Source organism: Cavia porcellus, unplaced genomic scaffold (assembly GCF_034190915.1).
Source record: "Cavia porcellus strain 051 isolate PalLab524CR breed Dunkin Hartley unplaced genomic scaffold, mCavPor4.1 scaffold_7, whole genome shotgun sequence".
Taxonomy (NCBI): domain Eukaryota; kingdom Metazoa; phylum Chordata; class Mammalia; order Rodentia; family Caviidae; genus Cavia; species Cavia porcellus.
In genome coordinates this window covers 39,750,605-39,770,235 of record NW_026947490.1, presented here as the reverse complement: position 1 = coordinate 39,770,235, position 19,631 = coordinate 39,750,605, and the positions used below count along the sequence as shown (strand labels likewise).

General features: G+C 35.4%; 1 protein-coding gene across 8 annotated transcripts in view; it reads left to right on the top strand.

Moving 5' to 3' along the window:
• Positions 1-19,631, top strand: part of Znf507 (zinc finger protein 507) — a 47,654-nt gene that overhangs the window by 10,828 nt on the left and 17,195 nt on the right. For 4 of the 8 annotated variants that reach the window (XM_063253398.1, XM_063253399.1, XM_003466524.5 and 1 more), the window contains 2 exons: positions 3,497-3,611; positions 19,405-19,539. In XM_063253398.1, coding sequence (XP_063109468.1) covers positions 3,497-3,611; positions 19,405-19,539 — 250 coding nt within the window. Of the gene's footprint in view, positions 1-3,496; positions 3,612-5,465; positions 8,526-8,997; positions 18,940-19,404; positions 19,540-19,631 lie in introns of those variants that run through there. The other 4 variants (XM_063253400.1, XM_063253401.1, XM_013149143.3 and 1 more) reach the window with 3 other exon arrangements.

Sequence of the window (19,631 nt, the reverse complement as noted above, 5' to 3'; positions counted from 1 at the left end):
GAAGTAAATTTTTACCAGGTCCTTTACTAGAGTAATAACGAGTCAGTTTCCACTGTACAGACAGAAACTGCAGTTAAAAATTACTGTCTCCTGTAAGAGCCAGGCTATACCAAATACCCTTAGTAGGCGACATGCCAGCAAGCTAGAGAAGTTACAATATGGAAAGCAAGCCTCTTCTCTCTTTCTTCCTGTCAGCCTGCAGAGAACATAGCTTTTACAGATGGCAAACTCCTACCTCAAACTTTAATCAAGGCCCTCTGCTGTGATCTTACTCTTCAAGTATAACTGCCAGATTTTATCTGCATTCTTTGAAAAAAACACACAGATCCTTTTATATACTAGTAAGGTACTAGTCAGTTGAGTTTCTGGTAATAGGAATATTAGAGAATCAAAAGATTTAATTAGAGTTCCATGAAAAGGCGGATGCCACATTCAGAGAATTAGGGATAAAGTGTAATAAACCGTACTTCTTTGCACCAGCTCACTTAAATTGATAAACTTTAAACTTCTCAAGCATGGTACATAGTGTTTATGGGGAAATAAAACATATTGGGGTGACTTTTCTTTCTAGATTTCTCAAGAATTAAAGTTTGAAATGACTGCAAAGTAAAATGTTTTACCATAATGTTCCATTAAATTATACCCCAGAAAACATAACTGATTGTAGAATGTTTCTGAAAGAACTGATTTTGACACCACTGTAGCACCAAAATTTCCTTGTCAAACAGATGCCATCCGTGTAAAACTATCCAAAACAAAAGGAGTTTATGACACGACATCTGTTTCTGCAATAGATGGCTGAGCTAAAACAGTTTTGTTTCTGTTTTACGAAATAGCTCTAAATGCCTCCTTTTATTTTAATTCATTATGTTTCCATATCCCCTTTAAAGGAGACATTAAAACATTAGAAATGATTAGATATAAATCCCTAATGAAGGAATAAAGTGCTACTCAGCAGCACCACCTACAGTTAATATGTGCTAGGATGTATGTTTTCCAGTACCATTTTAAAAAGCAAAGTTTAAAACTGCTCAAATAGTTAACAGATTAAATATCACTATTTTAATGAAAATAACAAGATTTCACTGCAAAATTAAAATAACCATTCCACACTTTATAGTGTTAGCATGTTTCCATCACATCTTTGCAGCCTGTATCTTTATGGATTATGTTATTGTTCTTAAGGTTAGATACATAGAATTTCAATTGCTTGCCATGCATAGCCCCTCTTGTTACTATTTGCTGTTTCATAGTAGTGTACACTTCTGATATCTGATCTCATCCTGCATACTTAGATCTGGATGAGCACTTTATTAATTTCAGCATTAGATATTTTGAACTCTGGTTAACAGGCCAAAGAACAAAATTTTAGCTCCCAAAGAAGGTAAAAATCAAAGGTTGAAACTTCTTTAACTACAAAGTAAACTTACTATAAAAGAGGGGAACAGAGACATGCCTTTGTAGTTCCTGACTTACCAATCTTAAACTGTAGATACCTGCAGGAATGCCTTCAACACAAGTCCAGCATAACTGTACTTCAGGCATCCAGTCAGCCAAAAGGCCTTGCATGCCTGTCTTGAACTGGCTACTGTGCTGGGTGGTGGTAGGGTACAGTGAAGGGCATCACTGCCCTTGAGGAACCCAGACCAGTGGAGAACTTCCAAGGGGCTAATGCATTTTTCAGCAAACTCCATGGGTCCTCTAAGCACCACGGACAAAGCACTCTGTCATGTCGTGTTTCCTCATGACATTTAACTAATTGTCCTTTTTTTGAACTTACAACTTGTCAAGCACTGGGGGGTTCAGCATAAACAAAGCAATCAGGTCCTTACTGTCATAGAATGTATAGCTCAATAACAGGGCATAGAGTTTACCCAGACAGGCAGGTAATGTACAACTTTGGTGAAAACAAAATATAAGACTTCCAAGCATGCTGTGAGGTCCTAATGTTTCCATTTGGTTGATGATAAAACTGAGGCTTAAAGAGGTAAAATAATTTACCCATGATCATACTAGTAGTAAGTGGCTGAACAAGGACAAGGCCCAGATTTTAGAACTTTAAATCCAGTCTTTCCATTAGGAACATTTGTTTGAAGTAGCGTAGACTCTCATTCTGTGCTTTATTAAGTTTTCCATCTGTCACTTTTATTAGTTGTCATTGATCTGTAATCTATCTGACACAAAACCATTATCCAATATTTCACACTTCATTTTTTCAAAACTATATTTGGAACATGGCCATTTATAATCAAGTCCAAGTTTTTAACCTACCAATTAAAAGCAGTATTTAGATTATAATTGTTATTAGTGTATACATTAACGTTACAGATTTATATCAGGAAATTAGGACATTTCATTCTGCCCAACAGTGTTACTAGCTGGAGAAGATTTCAATTTTAGAAAGCTTAAATTTAACTTAAAGATTTTTTTTCCTGAAATTTTAGTGTAGGTTTTCTTTGTACAACTAATTCTACTTTTGTGCTTTGTATACTGTTGTTGTACCTACACTTTTTTTCCTTACAAAGGACGCACAGCTCTTTCCATCTATGGAATTTTTAAGCTTACATGCTTGCCTTGTTTCTGAATATAAAGCAGTCAAGGTGGAATAGCTGTGGACTTTATGCTGACAGAATAGATAAAGCATCGAATATCTTCAGAAATAGCTCCATAGGATCAAGTCATTCATCTTGTATTGCTCTGCTTGAACTGCTCAGTCCTGTTGTAGAATGACTTATTCCCATGAGGTTCGTGTTTTCCTGGAGAGCTGCATACTGTATTCATAACCTTTGCCCCTGTAACCTATCATTTTGCTAGATAAAATGAGCACTTCATGATTTGCAGTTTCATTTCTTCTCATGTTGAATTGACAACTGACATTAGTTGCAAACCAGGGAAATCCACAGGGTGCAACACTTCTTTGCTTTTTTATTGGGTTTGCAATATGTGTTTCATGATCATACTTGTAAGATTGTAGTATACTATTATAGTTCATTACCAAATCAGTGTTTAAGACAGTATATCCAATATTAATCAGACTAACACCTTTCAAATTAACAGTGTATTTCTGGTTAATTCAGCTGCCATACAATCAGTAGAGCAGCTGAAAGCAAGTATATTATACTTTTAAATTTTTTTATTTTTATTTTTTTGGTACTGGGGATCGAACTCATGACCACGCACTTGCCAGGCAGATGCTTATGCCACTGAGCTAAATCCTCGACCCTCATTATACTTTAAGAATTTTATACAAAGTTACGCAGAAACCAGCCTAACCTATCTGTAGTTATAGGTCAATTGTTCAGTTTGTATTTGCTGATAGTCTAGGTGCCAGAGAATCTATAAAGCCACTTCAAACTTGTTAAATTTAAGGAGTGAGAAAGCCTTTATTGAAATGTTAATACTATGTGGTATAAATATTCATTTACTATGAAATGTAAATGTTATCATTTGAATCTTACCAAGGCATGCTTCTAAAACTGTGAAATACCTTGTCTAGGGAGTAAGTCTTCAACCCAGAAACAATATAGATGTGACGTGTGCAGTTATACAAGTACAACATATGTTGGTGTCAGAAACCACAGACGGATTCATAACTCTGATAAACCGTACAGGTAAGTATGATAACCCTAGAATTTTAATGCTTGTATTAAAATATTGATAGAAAAAAAAAGAAGACAAATAATTATAAATTCATAACACTTGTTGAATCACAGGTTACTAGCTAACAAGTTCACCTACTTGCCCTCCCAAGTCTTGTTTAGCATGTTAAGAAATGTTAACTTTGGGGCTGGGAATTTAGCGCAGCGGCATAAGCACCTGCCTTGCAAGCAGGTGGTTGTGAGTTCGATCCCCGGTACTGATAAAAAGAGAAAAAGAAAAAAAAAATGTAAAAAAAAAAAAAAAAAAGAAATGTTAACTTTAAGCTTAAGTCTCAATACCATTGGCATTTTGTCTTAATTGAAATGCAGGGAGATAACTTGTCTGCTTAATGTCATTTGGGTATAAATTATAGCAGGTTTTGGTTCAGAGTGCATCTCAGTAATTCAGTGGTTAGATACTTTGACTTCCACCTAAAGGTCTTCAAAGCTTAAAGGCAGTAAAATTCCCTGTAAAGGTTCTACTTGAAAATTAGCTTGTAATGTGGAACTGTCATGTGTAGAATAAAGTTATTTAATTTAGTTTTATGAATTGATTTTTCACAAAGCTCATTCTAACATGCATTTAGAGAAAACATAGGCATTCTCAGTCAAGATTAGCTGGTAAACAGAAATCATAATTTAAGTAAACTTTGTTTTTTTTAAATAAATGTATTTGTTAATGGTTTTGTGGCACTGGGGCTTGAACCTAGGGCCTTTGACTGACCTGTATGACCAATCCTTTTTGTTTTGAGACAGGGTCTTTACTAAATTACTAAGTTAACTTTGCTGGCCTGGAACTTCCAGTCCTTCTTTTGTGCTCAGCCTCCCAGAGTGCTGGGCTTGCAGGCCTGCACCACCTTGCCTGGCTTGTTGTTTATGTGTAATGAAGGTATAGATGTCTTGTGAAGGTGTCCATCTATCCTGGAGCAGTTTGTTCCACCTGCAACCATAGTAGGATATCAGGTTCCTACTAAGCACTAAGCTGGTCTGTGTGATGGATGATTTTATGCCATAAACATGAACTTTTTTATTCCTTTTTCAAAACTTTTTCATGTTGTAACTCTCCTCAGGTTTTGTGGGTATGATACAAAGGAGTATGGGAAAGTTGCTCTATTAATTTAAGTGATAACCTGACAAACAGCATAAAGGTTCATTATTTCCCCCGTAGTGTGGTGCTGTCTCTTTAACTATGTATGGCTTTAAATATTTAATATGTGCCTAATTTGCTAGCCTGCAGACCTATTTCTAATCATACTTCTGATAGTGCATCTGTTTTAGAAGTCTTGTAGCTCTGTTGAAGGTACTTGACCTTGCCTCAGTATTTGTAATTTTTATTTCAAATAATCTTCAAAATTAGGATCCTTTGGGGCTAGGGATATAGCTCAGTGGCACAAGCATCTGCTTGGCAAGCGCAAGATCAGTTTGATCCCTGGTACCGAAAAACAAAAAAAAATTAAAATCTCTAAAGTTTTTCCAGAATGTAATGAAGATCATGATGATAGTAACTCAGTGCTATAAATTCTAGGTAAGGAATGACAAGTGGAGCTGAACATGAATCATGCATGATTTATACTGAGAATGTTTAGGTGAACATGAGGGAAACAGATACTAGTTTTCCTAATATAAGGGGAAGGGTTTGTCTTTGTATTTTAAGTATCTGTATTCTTGAATTTATGTGATTTAGGCAGTAATGTTTTCTGAATCTAGAAATAGATTGCTTATCCATTCATTAAGAAATACTGAACAAATGTGTTTCAAGAACTGTTCTAGACTATTCATAACAAAAAGGTATCATTTTTGCTCTTCTTGGACTTGAAACAAATACAGGTGGAGTATTCCTAATCCAAAAATCCAAGGGTTGAAGATGTAGCTCAGTGGCACAGCACTTGACTGATGTGTACATGTTTTGATTCTGAGAACCACAAAAACAAAAGCTTTTCAAGTGCTGATGTGATGTCACAAGTGGAAAATTCCATACCTGACTGCACATGACAACTCATAGCCAAAATGCAAGTAAACTAAAAATAATATTGTATAAAATTTTTTCAGGGTCTGTGTATAAGATACTGTGAAATATAAATAAATGTGATTAATTTGGGTTGCATCTCCAAGATACGTCATCGTGCATATTCCAGAATCCACAAAAAAGTAAAACATTCAAAGTCTGAAACACTTCTGCTCCTATGCATTTTGGATAAGGCATACTCAACCTGTACATAATTATGACAAATTTGTGAAAAAGATTAATGACTGATTTCTAGTAATACATTGGAGAGTTTTGTGTCTACCTGATTATACTAGTCTTAGAGTATAAAGACTCATTTTGGTAGCTATTGATGCCTTAGAGATAGATGTTTTCTTAAGTTCCTAAAATATTTACAGACTCAGTTTTATTTGTGGTTGTCTAGGATCTTTCTGCCAATGGAAAACATTCTATGAGAATCCTCCTCATGTAGCATCTTAGAGAAATCTTATTTCCTAATCTTCTGAGGCTCCTTTTAACCCCCTTTCAATACTTTAAATGCATATCCTCCTTTGTCTTTTGAAATACACGGTCTACATAGCATTATGAATGAACATATTGTATCCCAATATATATTTTTAGGACTTTGTCTTCATTGTAATACACTTTTGTCAGGAATTGAGCTAGTAAGCATAGCCTCCTTGATGTCTGATCTAATTTAAGGATTACTGTTTTTCTGGCTTACTTCGTATCTGCTTCATTCAGTGCTGTTAGCTGGCACACTCATGATCAGAGTTTGGATTTGGTTTTGATACTGTGCATTTCTGAGTCCCTGCATTTTGTTGAGAACTGTGGTGAGTTTCTGTCCGCAGGTTTCTCTGGAGCTAAGAATGTCTTGCACAGCTGGTCTTTGTGCAAGGTTATAACTTCGTGTTCACCTGTTATATAATAGATTTTCAGCAGTATTGATACCTTTTCCTTTTTGGTGACTTACATTCTATGTTGCCAATCTAGTCCTTCACTGAACCTATTTGTTTGACCTGTACATGTGTAAGAGTGTATGTAGCTTGTGGGGATAGATAATCTTAGAATTGAATCTGAACATCCTCGTTTATGGGATTTGTGGGCTTGAGCAAACTGTTTCACTGCTCTGTGCTTGGTTTTGTAATTCATAAAGCAAGGATAATTAAGGTTGTGAGAATTATATGAAGTGTTATATAAAATACTGTCTTACAGTAAGCAACCAGTAAGTAGCAGTAGCTATTGGACCTAGTCATCTTTTCTCAGTGATTCATTGGCTAGCCAGAAAAAGAAAAAGCAAGAAAGGCAGCTGACCTCTCATCACTTGGGAAACAAAAGAATAATCCTGTTCCTAGGTAAGCAGGCATAGTTTATTTCACAAGAGAAATGTGCCCAGGTAGAAATGCTGTCGCTGCTGGAATTGTTCTTCTTTGTTTTTTCCTTTCCTCAACTGCCTCTCTCTAAATTTTTTAATTAGAAGTTAGCATACATCCTGAAAATTATATAAATCATAAATGTATAGCTTGGTGAATGATCATAAGTTAAACTCATGCTGTTAATATAAGTCATGAGAGTCCCTCGTCAGCATCCCCTTCATGGGCCTTCCAGGACGCAACTAACCTTACTCCATCCTAATAATTATTGTCTTGACTTAAAACATCATAAATTAATTTTGCCTTTTTTTGAACTTAAAAGAAGTGGGATCGTACAATGCATACTCTTATGTCTAGTATTATTCACTCATTCACTCGATATCACTCTGTGTGTATTTATTTGTGTGCGACGTGCATGTGTAATGCAGCTTTAATGCATTTCATTGTTATATAATATTCTATTCTAAGACTACAATACTTTTTATTCATTCTCCTATTGATAGACATTTGGGCTATTGCTAGATTTTCTTCCCTATTATGAATAACGTTACTTTGAACATTGTTTTTACATGCTTTTAGATACATATATAAAATGAATCTTTTCACAGAACTTTTACATGTAGGAGCATAAATTTCTGAGTAACTGGCCATATGTACATGTATTAATCAACTTTCTCATTGCTGAGACACAATACCCTATACCCATTAGTTACAGAAAGAAAGGTTTAATTTGTCGATGTTTCAGTTCATGATCAAATTCAGTTGGCAGAAGGATGTGGCAAAGCAAAGCTCATTAGTTTAGGGAGGCCAGGCAGAATAGGAGAACAGCATTAGAATAGAGGGGGAGAAGGATCAGACTTAGATCCCAAGGCCACATCTTGACACACCCAGCACACATACAAGTTTGCTTCACCAGTCTCTGGGCAATGTCACAAAGCCAGTCTCATAGAAACTTCACTGTAACCATCACAATATGTATTTAGTTTGGGTAGATATTTAGAGATAATTAATTCATATCCTCACCAACACTGTACTGTCAGTCTTTGATTGTGGTCATTGTAGCCTATGTGTTGTGAGTGGAATGTACCATGGTTTGAATTTGCATTTTCCCAATTTATGAAGTTGAACACTTTCTCATTTGTTTATGAGGTCATGCCCATTTCTTTAGTGAATTATCTGATGGAACGGGAAGAGTTCTTTATGTATTCTGGATAAAAATCCCTTGTTATATAAATTGTCCATATCCCTTCCTGTGATATCCTCTCTTGTACTGTATTTCCTCTACTCTCTTGGTGATTTCTTTTCATTAACAGAAGTTTCTCCTATTAATGTAGTTAAATTTATATTTAGAATTTTTATGTCTTTATATTCTGAAATGGTTTTGATTTTTCTGATAAGATACGATATAGAAGTAAAAATGCATGTTGGTTTTCAGGGCTGTCACATTAACTCGGTCAAAAAATATTGTGTGCCTAATAAAAAAACTGATTCTCTATCACATAATAAATAAAATAAATCCACCAAAAAAAACCCCAACCCCTTCCAGGAAGGTTTTAAGCAAGGAAATATTTTGGAATGACAGAGTTTCCTTTTACTATGGTCAGTCATTGTTGGATTTTAATATAAATATTAGGAATAATAATGTCCTGGTTGTGATGGTATATACCTGTAATCCCAACACTCAATAAGGCTGAGGCAGGAGGATCACAAGTTCAAGCCCAGCTGCTACAACTTAGTGAGATTCTGTCTCACAGTAAAAGTGTACAAAGATTGTAGCTCACGCTCTGGGTTCCATGCTTAGAACCACAAAAAAGTAGAGCAAGGTAGGGTAAAGAAGTGATAACACCTACCACTTTTTAAAACACTGTGGGCAAGGCAAAGTGCTGAACAATGTGTGTCTGCTTGCTTACTTCTCACAGTAGCCTATATGTAAGAGTATTACTGTGGCAGTTTTGTAGATACAGAAACAGAGGCTGTAAAATGTAAGTATCTTTTCTCATAGGGGAAGAGTGGGGATGGAGCCCTTGCTCTCAGCAGCCATGCTGCTCTGCCTGCCTATGCTATGCCAGGGAAGCGTCCCGCTGCTGCAATCCAGACCACCACCATTCAGAGTGAGCACCAGCAGCCATGTCCTTATGCTCAGGGATTCTGTGGGTCCTGAATGTGGAAAAAAAATCACAGGTGGTATGTATCTTTCCCATATGGTCAGGGGCTTCTGTAGGAAGACTCAAAGGCCAAAAGTGGACTCCCACAGGCAAAGGTTTCAGTTATCTGAAAGCTCCTTCACCAGTCTGGTAGCTAATGCTGGTTGTTGGCTGGGCCTCAGTTACAATATACGTACATAATTTCTCCCTGAATCTTTGCAGGTGTGCTAGTAGCATACTCTGCACCTGATGCAAGTCCCCTGTATAAAACAGTATAGTATTTGCACACAACCCTATGTATGTCCTCCTGTATATTTTCTGTCGTTATAGATTACTTTTTTCCCTTGTTCCTTGTTATTTTTACTTAATCAGTTTTGTATTTTACAGAGAATAAAACCAAGCAAAATAAAATAGTAAAGCCAATGAAAACAAGACAGTGTAAGTGACACAAGATTTGAAAACAAGATAGTAGGAAATCAACAATGGTTAACATAATGCCTCTTTTTATCTAAGAAATAGCTGCCAATACCTTCAGACGCACTAAAATCAAAACAGAAACAGTGGGCCTGGCATGGTGTTGCATGCCTGTAATCCTAGCATTTGGGAGGCTGAGGCAGGAGGAATTCAAGACCAGCCTGGGCTACAAAGTGAGCTTGTCAAGGCCAACCTAAACTGCATAGCAAAACCCTGTCACAAAAAGACCAAAAAAAAAAAAAAAAACAATGCAATATAGGACTTCAAACCATAATAGTAAACCAAAATGGTGAATATAATATCTCATTATCTTTGAAATGGCTGCCTATGCCATGAGATATAATAAAATCAAACATAATAAAATAAAACCCAACCAAACAAAACAATGGGAATAAAACTGGAAATTATACGTTACTTTTACTACTCAATTTTTAGGTTACTCATATTTAAACAATGTAAGTGCTATGTGTGTATGATTTTTCTTTTGAAATCTTGTATCTGCAGATATAGAAAGCTAACTGACACCCTTTGTGCCTTACTCTTGAAAGTCATATACCATTACTCACATTAGTTAGAGAATTAAGTCTGCTTTTATCTATAGTCACATTTGATCTGTAGTCAATGATGTTGGTTGGGAGAAAACTCCAGGTCTTTGAAACCTTGAATTCATTTTAAGGAATACAGTTTAGCGGATAGTTTAATTTGGAGGGAGAAAATTTGTTTTAAAGGCATAACACAAAAAAGTTCATTTTTCACAGTGACAAAAAGGCTTTTTCAGGTTCATCATGAAACTTGAAGTGACCATTTTTTGCAGGATATGCATTTCTTTAAAAGCACAGAAAATGAATATAGTAAGACACACCTTGTTGCAAAATTTCTGTTGAAATGTTTATATCCATGTTCAAATCATACTTAAGTCATCCCACACCTTGTAGGACATCCACCTTATGCTTTCTTCCACCTAACCTGCCTCCTAGCAGTTGTTTCTAATTGAATCAGATCTATAAACTTAGGTTGGAGGCCAGGGAAGGAGATTCTTTTAACCAAAATCCTTTATTTCCATGGGGTTCCAGAACTGACATAACTGATATATCTGCAGTGGAAGAAAGCCTGTAGGAAATAAATTGGACTCCTGTTTAGCTGGGGTAATGAGAAACCTTGGTGGTTTGTTTTGTTTTTTGTCTTTTTTAAAATAGGGTCTCACTATGCAGTTCAGGCTGGCCTTGGGCTCACTTCGTAGCTCAGCCTGGTCTCGAACTTGCCATAATCCACCTACCTCAACCTCCCAAGTGCTGGGATTACACAAGTGAACCACTACGCCCAGCTGAAACTTTGGTTTTTACATTGGTTTTCTTTTGGTTAAAGCTAAAATAGCTTTCTTCCATTGGAAAGGAATTGTTTTATACAGATATGGATTAGTATCACTAAATGACATGAAATTTTGTTTATTCTAACATTCCAAAGCTTTGATCCAGCGGTGGCCTTATTGACATGCTACCGAAACTGCCCAGCAGTTGAGCCAGGAAGGTATTCTCATGTCACATGTATGATCCTGCCTTTCTAGACTTACATACTTAAAGTACCAAATGGCTATGTTATCAGGAATATCAGAAAAAGAAGCAAAACAAAACCGTGACAGGTGAAGTTATGGTAAATGTGCCCATGCTGCTACTATTCTTTTTACCGGTTGATTTTATTAGTTTGGGTGTATACTCTGCCCCCTAGTGGACTAGTAAGAGTAGGAAGGAGCAAGTTATCCTAAATTGAAATACAGATACTGCTTGTCTATTGGCATATTAGACAAAGTTTCTGTAATGAAACATTTTCTGTCAGTTCTGTTTTCCTAGGTACTATATGTATTTTGGTCAGATTGGAATACAGTTAACTGTTCACTTTCTGACTCAGCCAAACACATGATCATTGAATTTACATATTCATGAAAGAAGATAAGTAAAGAGAATTTTAGGAAGTACTATGACATAAAACAGGATGATGCTATTACAGTGGTACGCTGTAGTTTTTTTTTCTCCCAAGGAAATTTGGTTAACTTGTGAAATTATTCCCTGTAATGGCCCTTCTGTTTTTGAAAGTCATTTTAGGTAGTGTTTAGCCTTATCACCTTTTTTTTGCATACTTAGATCCCATCATGGATGTTTACCATTGTTGGTGTCCCTTCAGAATAGCCTCCATACCAGGCTAAGGAAGGTACTCGTGAAATTAGAGTTTGGTTTTTAAGCACATAACTCCTGATTTATCTCTCCTTCCACTGTTCAAGAGGTATTAAGGACTTCTTTATCACAAAATCCTTTATATTAAAGGACTCTGATTAGCCAAATCTGTGAAATTTATTGGTATAAGTTTTTGTCCATTAGGATAGGAAAGAGTTTTTGAAAAGATGAGAGCAAGAAAGCAAAAGTCTGTGTCTATATACATGGTTTACATAGGAGAGCTAGTGAAAGTGAATCTAGGTTAGCATGTGGATTACTCTGTTTGAATTATTTAAAAGAGCATTTCTGATCACAACTACTTCCCTGTAAGGTTTAGCTATTCTCAAATTCTTCTTCAGCATACTTGTCCTTGTGAAGCTATTTTAGACATAATTCAAGCATTGACATCTAAAACTATGTGATTTACTATTTATATAAATACTTACTATTAATTTAAATGCACGTATTTCCTCATACTTAGTTTCTCCCTAACACAGTAAATGCTGACAAATGAAAGCCTTAAAAATGTCCACAGTCCAGGAATGTTCTTACCTCTGGGAAAGAAACAAGGTACTCAAGGCACATAGGACTCAAGTGTATACTGAGAATGCTCTGTTTCTTAGCTGTGAGTGTTCACTGTCACTTAATTATCCATAAGGGTTCTTTAGGCAAAATGAACTTTATCCTAAAGAATAATGAGTGATGTACTTAGTGTGATGCACAAGATATTAGTTACAGCACAGTTTATCATGCCAAAAAGATCAAAATCATTGTAGCTCTGCAATGCTAATAAAATATTTAAATTATGATGCTTTTGTAAAATGGGACATTACATCCCCCATTAAAAATGCATAATTTTCAATGAGAAAATAGGGAATATTCTCAAAAATAGGTTTAAAATTTTATAGTATAATTTTATATTTTATATAGTATATATTCTATACTATATACTATATATATAATATAGTATATACTATAATTTTCTGTTTATAAGGTTAGTACTATTCAGAATTTTTGTACTTGTCTGTGTGTTCCGTTTGTGTGTAAGGGATAAAGGTTATATAATCAGAAAAGTTTTAAACACAGCACTTGCCAACCAATTGAGTGGAACAAAAATTGGCTCAGCAGTTTCAGCTAAACCACTATAAACAGAAAGCTGGCATTCAGACAACATAGAATAGACTGCCTCTCAATGAAGATAACTGAAATGCGGGATAAATATTGAAAACCACTTTTAGATGTGCTTGTTGCAATTTCTGTTAGGGAAATTGAGAAACTGTAGGTGTAAAAATCAAAAGCAGGTACCTTGTAAGGTAAATAAGCTACACCTGTTAACATGGGTGACTCAAAAATATTACACTAAAGGTAGAAAGGCAAGTCAGAATACCTAAAAATTTTACTTATATACTCAAAGACATGCAGTCAAATGATTGTTCAGGGTTACATAGAGGTAAAACTAAGACATAGAAAGCAAATCATACAATAAAAAATTCAAGGAAATCCCTCTTTTTGGGAAGAAAGGGTATGAGAATTGGGAAACAAACATCTGAAGTAGTAGTATTGTTCTCCTTTAGCAGATGTTATATATAGAATGTTTTATGAGAGAAACGGTGGTAAAGAAATGAATTTGAAGTATGTAGATTCTGTAGGTAGGTCAATTTCTTACTGTTCTGAAGAAGGGACATATATGTATATGTATTTTCTTCATGTATATTATTGTGTAAATGTCAGTTTTGTATATTGTACACACATGGATATATTATGTATATATACAGATAGTTTGTACGTTAGCATGAGATCATAAGAATGACCATGTAAGATGAAATCAGCCAAAACAATTTAAAAATAGGGAAAATTAGGTTCAGGGGTTTAGCTCAGTGGTGCAAGTGCCTTCCTGGCAAGCACAAGATTGTGAGTTCAATCCCTGGTACCAAAAAAAAAAAAAAAAAATCCAATAGGGAAAATTATAGTTATTCCCCTGATCTTTAAAATTCTTTTCTTGAAACATTAAAACTGTCATTTACAAATGTATGGAAACAAATAGTAATACAATTGTTTTTAGTATACTGTATTTTAGTTTATTCAGCCTGTAATAAATACTTTATACTGAGAAATTTATAAACTGCAGAAATTTAGTGCTTGATGTTTTGGAGGCTGGAAAGCGCAAGATGGGGTTATCAGTAGATTTGATTCTGGTGAGGGCTGTCTTTCTGCTTCAAAGATGGCATTTTTTTGTATCCTCGCATGGTGGGACAGAAAAGTTTCCTCAGGGCACTGATCCATTCACAAGGACTCTACCCTCATGGCTGTCACTTCGCAAAGGCACCATCTTTTCATCATCACTCTGGGGCTAGGTTTCAACATACAAACTTTAAGAGTTACACACATTCAGACTTTGGCATTCTGCAGCTTAAAAACTTAGAAATTTTAAAGGTTAAAATGTTTTTATCTTTTTGTTAAAAAAAAACTTTACAAAGAATAATTTGAGTAGTGCTTGCCTTCTCATGATAGCCCTAAAATAGGAATTGGCATCTTTTTTTATGCCTTGGCACATTATCAGTTGTCCTAAGTATAGATCAGCTATCAACGTTTTATTATTGGCGCTTTCAATATCATGAAATTTCTCCAGAAGTTCTTTTAATGTAAAATTTTTGCCAATATCCTTTCCTTGGAAATGATACTTCTCATTTATGTCATTAAGGTCTAAGGTCTTCTTCCCTAAGATTCTCTGGCTGCGTAACTGCATCTCCAGTTTGTTCAGAAGCTATAGTGTCTATGTTCCTGTGGTCAGCTATCTGTTCTACAACTCCATTTGCTTTTGTTCCAATTTCACTTTCAGGGTTAACACTTCAGATTTGTTATTGCACTTCCATATTGCCTGTTTTGATTATCCATTTTTGTAAACTATAGCTTGAATTTATCACCAGGAGACAGGAATACAACACAGTTACATAATTTGCTATTTGTGAGTGAACTGAATTAGAAGCACAGTGATCAGTGGCTCACAGACTTTGAAAGAAGCAATGTGATTGGTCACTGATTGTGATTCACTTCTGTTTATTTCCCTGAAAATTAAACTGTACAGTTGGTATACTTACACCTGTTAGTAACTAATAATTGAAGCATACTGTTGGGAGTAATGTTTAAGCCATAATAATTGAAATTGATACGTATTAGAACTGTGTAATGTAATGACTGTCTATACACACACATACTTAGGTTAGCTTATTCTTACGTATTTTATTTTTCCACTGCTATTAATATATGTATTGTGAGCCAAGGATATAGCTCAGCAGCATAGCACCTGCCTGGCAAGTGCAAGGCAGTCCCTGAGTTCAGTCCCTGGTACAAAAAAAATGTGTGTGTGTGTATTTTATTTTGTCCAATGTGTGCATTAATATCTAATGATTAAGTTATAAGTGGTTTTTTTCCTATATATTTTTGATTTTCTGCAGTGAATCTTGCAATCAGGAAAAAAGTAATTTACAAAATTAATAACCTGGCACTCAAATCTTGATTTTTAATAGTGCTCTCTAATAAAGGAAACTAAAACTAATTGGTGGAACCTAGGACTAGGGTAGAAGATATACAAAGTCATCCTGGAGCACTTTGTAGTATCAGCAAGTGACACAGGAGACTTACTCAACAAATAATACAAATATATCACCACAGCAGAGAGAGCACCCAGTGATCAAAGCTGGAATGATTTGTGCAGTATATTTTTGAAATAGATCTCAAAGTATGATTAATTAGCCACATATCTGTACTGATACAAATAAGTAAATAAGTGAGCAGAAATAGACAACCTGTAAGAATTCTAAATTATGTCTAGCTATTCTACCCCCCCCCAAAAGGTGAACTATATTCCCATTCTTTAAGTACGAGTGTCACTCCTCCCAAAGTATGTACAGTGTGGGAAGAAGGATGATAAAGAGTCCCTTTCCTGTCAAGGACCCTCACCGGGGCCAGATGGTCAGGGTCAGTACCAGCACTGACGAGCGTGGTGGTGGGGTGGTATGATGAGAAGGGCCTTTTGCCCCTGTGGTCTTTCCCCAGAGATCAGCACCCCAGTCTCACCATGAGAAAAACAACACACAGACCTAGACTGGGGGACATTCTACAGAATGCCTGATCAGTGTTCTTCAGATCCGTCAAGGTAGTTAAACCAAGGGCAAGTCTGAAAAACCAGGTCTACTAAATGTAATGTAGGGTCCTAGATGGGACCCTGCAACAGAAGAAAGACATTAGGCATAAGCCAAGGAAATCTGAATTAGTAGCGAACTTCAGTCAGTAATTTTAACATTGGTTCCTAATATGGAGCAGATTTACCACAGAAATGCAGTATGTTAACAAAACAAATTCAGATATTCTGTAAATCTATATTTCTTTTAAAGAAAGCAGTTACATAACTAGTTTTCGCTATTATTTTTTCAACATTGGAGTAACAGAGTAACATTAGAGGTGTTCTGTAGAAGAAATTTGCAATTTCTGCTGTTTCTCTTCTGACCCAGTTTTCTGAAAGTATGAAATTCTGGTTGCATAAGACTGCTTTTCATTTGGGAGAACCTTACTATGTTCAGCATTCTGAGCCTCATTCTAGATGTAGAATTTTCTAGTGAGACTTCAGGGCAGACTAAATAAATGTGAATAATCTGAAGAACCAGGATTTCATGTCTGTTTCTCCTTCGTGTAATATGAACAGAAGGGTATTCACACTGTAAATTTCCATGTAAGACATTCATGAGCATTGTACTTGGCTGAAGTACTAGGCGGAAATTCATAGACATCTCTTGCCTGGTGACATACAACTACAACAGTCACTCTTTCCAAAGGAGTGATCTGGCGATAACTTGAAAAGGCCACTATAACCATGTTACACAGTGGTAGTACTGTAGAGTTAAAGAGGCAGACACTGATTTAATAGCTTGGAGGCAGAAGTAATTACCATGATAAAGATATTAGTGAGAAACAAATTTTGTGGGATTTGTGAAAATGTTGGTGTATTTCAGATATAAGTGGGCAAAGGAAATTTGAATTAGGGTTACTTTTTTGTGTGACTAATTACCAATTGATGGTTTTGCTTTATTATGTTACTGTAAAATTGTTTGTAGTCTTAAAGACAATGCAAACTATAAAGTCATTGAAATCAAACATTTTACCACATTTTGAAAAATTAAACATTGTAAATAGAACTAAAATACTCACTGTATTCTTTATCTCTTCTGTCTCACAGGTAATCCATTGTCTCAATTAATGTATTGTATTTAAGCATTTTTAAATGACTGTATAACGTGTATACAACATATAATGTGTATATATGTATATTATGCATACATAGTTTTGGTATTTTAACAACTTTTATTTAAACTGTGCACCAACCACATTTAATGTTAGCTTTTTTTGGTCTTGTTGAGACTGGGTCTCACTGTGCAGTTCAGGCTGGCCTTGAGCTCACTTTGTAGCCCAGGCTTGTCTTGAATTTGCAATGATCCTCCTGCCTCAGCCTCTTCGAGTGCTGGGATTATAGGCATGCACTACCATGCCCAGAGTGTACCACCACACCACATGAAATGATCAGTGAACTTCTTATACTCACTGATTATTATTGACATTGGTTCATGGTTATAAGTACAAATCGATTTCTTTCTTACTACTTATAATGTTCCACTAATATTAAAAATACCAGGGGCCAGTGATGTAGCTCAGTGGCAGAATGCCTGCCTAGCAAGTGCAAGACCCTGGGTTCAATTTCTGATACCAAAAAAAAAAATTGTTTCCATATGCTTATGGAAGAACAGTGGTTGTGGGTTGTATCCTTCATTTTGCTATTCATGGCCACAGCAGTCATTCTTTCACTATGTGTATTCTTGTCTCAAATGTCTTCAGAGTAGACACTTAAAACTAGATTTGGGTAGCTACAGGTTTGTGCTTCTTTGGTCTTAATAGTGCCAAACTGCATTTCAGAGTCCATATACCTATACATAAAGTTGGCATTTATTTTTCCACATTTCTGAAAATCTTATTGCTCTTACTAGATTTAGCAGTCCTGCTAGTTCTATGAATGTAATGCATTTCTCAGATTATTAGTAAGATTGGGTATCTCTTTTTCTATTTATATTTCATGGCCAGTCTATCAAGAATTGTCTGTGAAGAGGGCCAGTGTTTTTTAAGGTCAAAGATCCTTCACTTTGGACATGATTCTTAAAGACATGTAATGAAAAATAGTGCTGCATGTTGTTATAAACTTAAGTTGTCAGTGCATTAGAAGTGGTGTTAAAAGTCCTTGCAAATATTAATTATTTTATTTATTCTTAGATCATTTAATATGCTGATCATATCTCTGACAGGTATAAGGAAGAGTGTTATCTGATTTTAAGTATTTAACAAAAACATCTTTGTTCATGTGTAGATTCTTAAAAATATAAGCATAGTTTTACAACATAGTCTAGCAATTGTACACTAAGACGTTTACCCAAATGATGAAAACTTTTATTCACACAAAACCTGCACATGTATGTGTGTTGTAGCATTACTCATTTACTGCAAAAAACCTGGAAGCAACCACAGTATCTTTTAGTAGTGAAGGAATAAAGCAAATGGTACATCTATATATAAGGTAGTTATTAGCCACTGAAAGACACAGAAAAACCCTTAATCCGTACTCCTGTGATTACAATTATAGTATACAGTATTCTAGAAAAGGCAAAACTTAGAGACAATAAAAAGATCACTGGTTGCTAAGAATTCAAGAGCAGAAAGAAATGATTAGTAGGTAGAGCACAGATTTTTAAGTCAGTGAAACTATTCAGTATGACACTGTAATTGTGATTTCCCTGTACTACATTTGTCAGCTATATAAGATTGTACACCATAAACCATGAACCTTAATAAAAGTATGGACTAGAGTTAATAATAAGTATCAATACTGGCTCATCAGTTGAAACCATACCTAGTGTAAGATGTTAAGATTACAGATATTGTTTTATTTGTGAAATTGAAATTGTAGAAACTTTTAGGAGTACCATTCCTTTTCTGTAGCTCTGTAAAGCAGTACAAAGTTCATGTTGAGAATTTTTCTTTTTTTCTCCTTGATTAATAAACATAGTGGTATAACATTAATTTTATGTTTTTCTTTGTGTGTGTAGTTAAAGAGTTCAGAGCAAAGATTTTCTGTGTCACTACTAAAATATCTTTCCAGATCTTATAATGGCTTATCTGGGGTGTTTGTCTGCATTCCTTTGTATCTCATATAATATAAAATGCCTTCTTTCATTGATTCTATTATATCTGTTCTGAAAGTGCACTGAAATTAATGTCTCAGAATATGTGCTATCTTAAGAGTCAGTGGGGGCTGGGGATTTAGCTCAGCGGCATAAGCGCCTGCTTTGTAAGCAGGCCGTCATGAGTTCGATCCCTGGTACCGATAAAAAAAAAACGAAAAAGACAAAAAAAAAAAAAAAAAAAGAGTCAGTGAAACACATCTAATAAAGTACCAGAAGGAGGGCTATAATAATTACTATAGGATCAGTATAATTTTTAAAATACCATTGGATTATTCTGATTCTCCTCATCCCTGCCTTCCAGATGTTCTTTGTGTGGATATGTGTGCAGCCACCCTCCTTCTTTGAAGTCTCATATGTGGAAACATGCAAGTGATCAAAATTATAACTACGAACAAGTAAACAAGGCTATTAACGATGCAATCTCACAAAGTGGCAGGTATCTGATCTTACCCTTAACCTTCCCTTTATTGCTATATATAAATTTAAGTTAGGATTAAATCTGCCAGTCCTACAGTATAGCCCACTCAA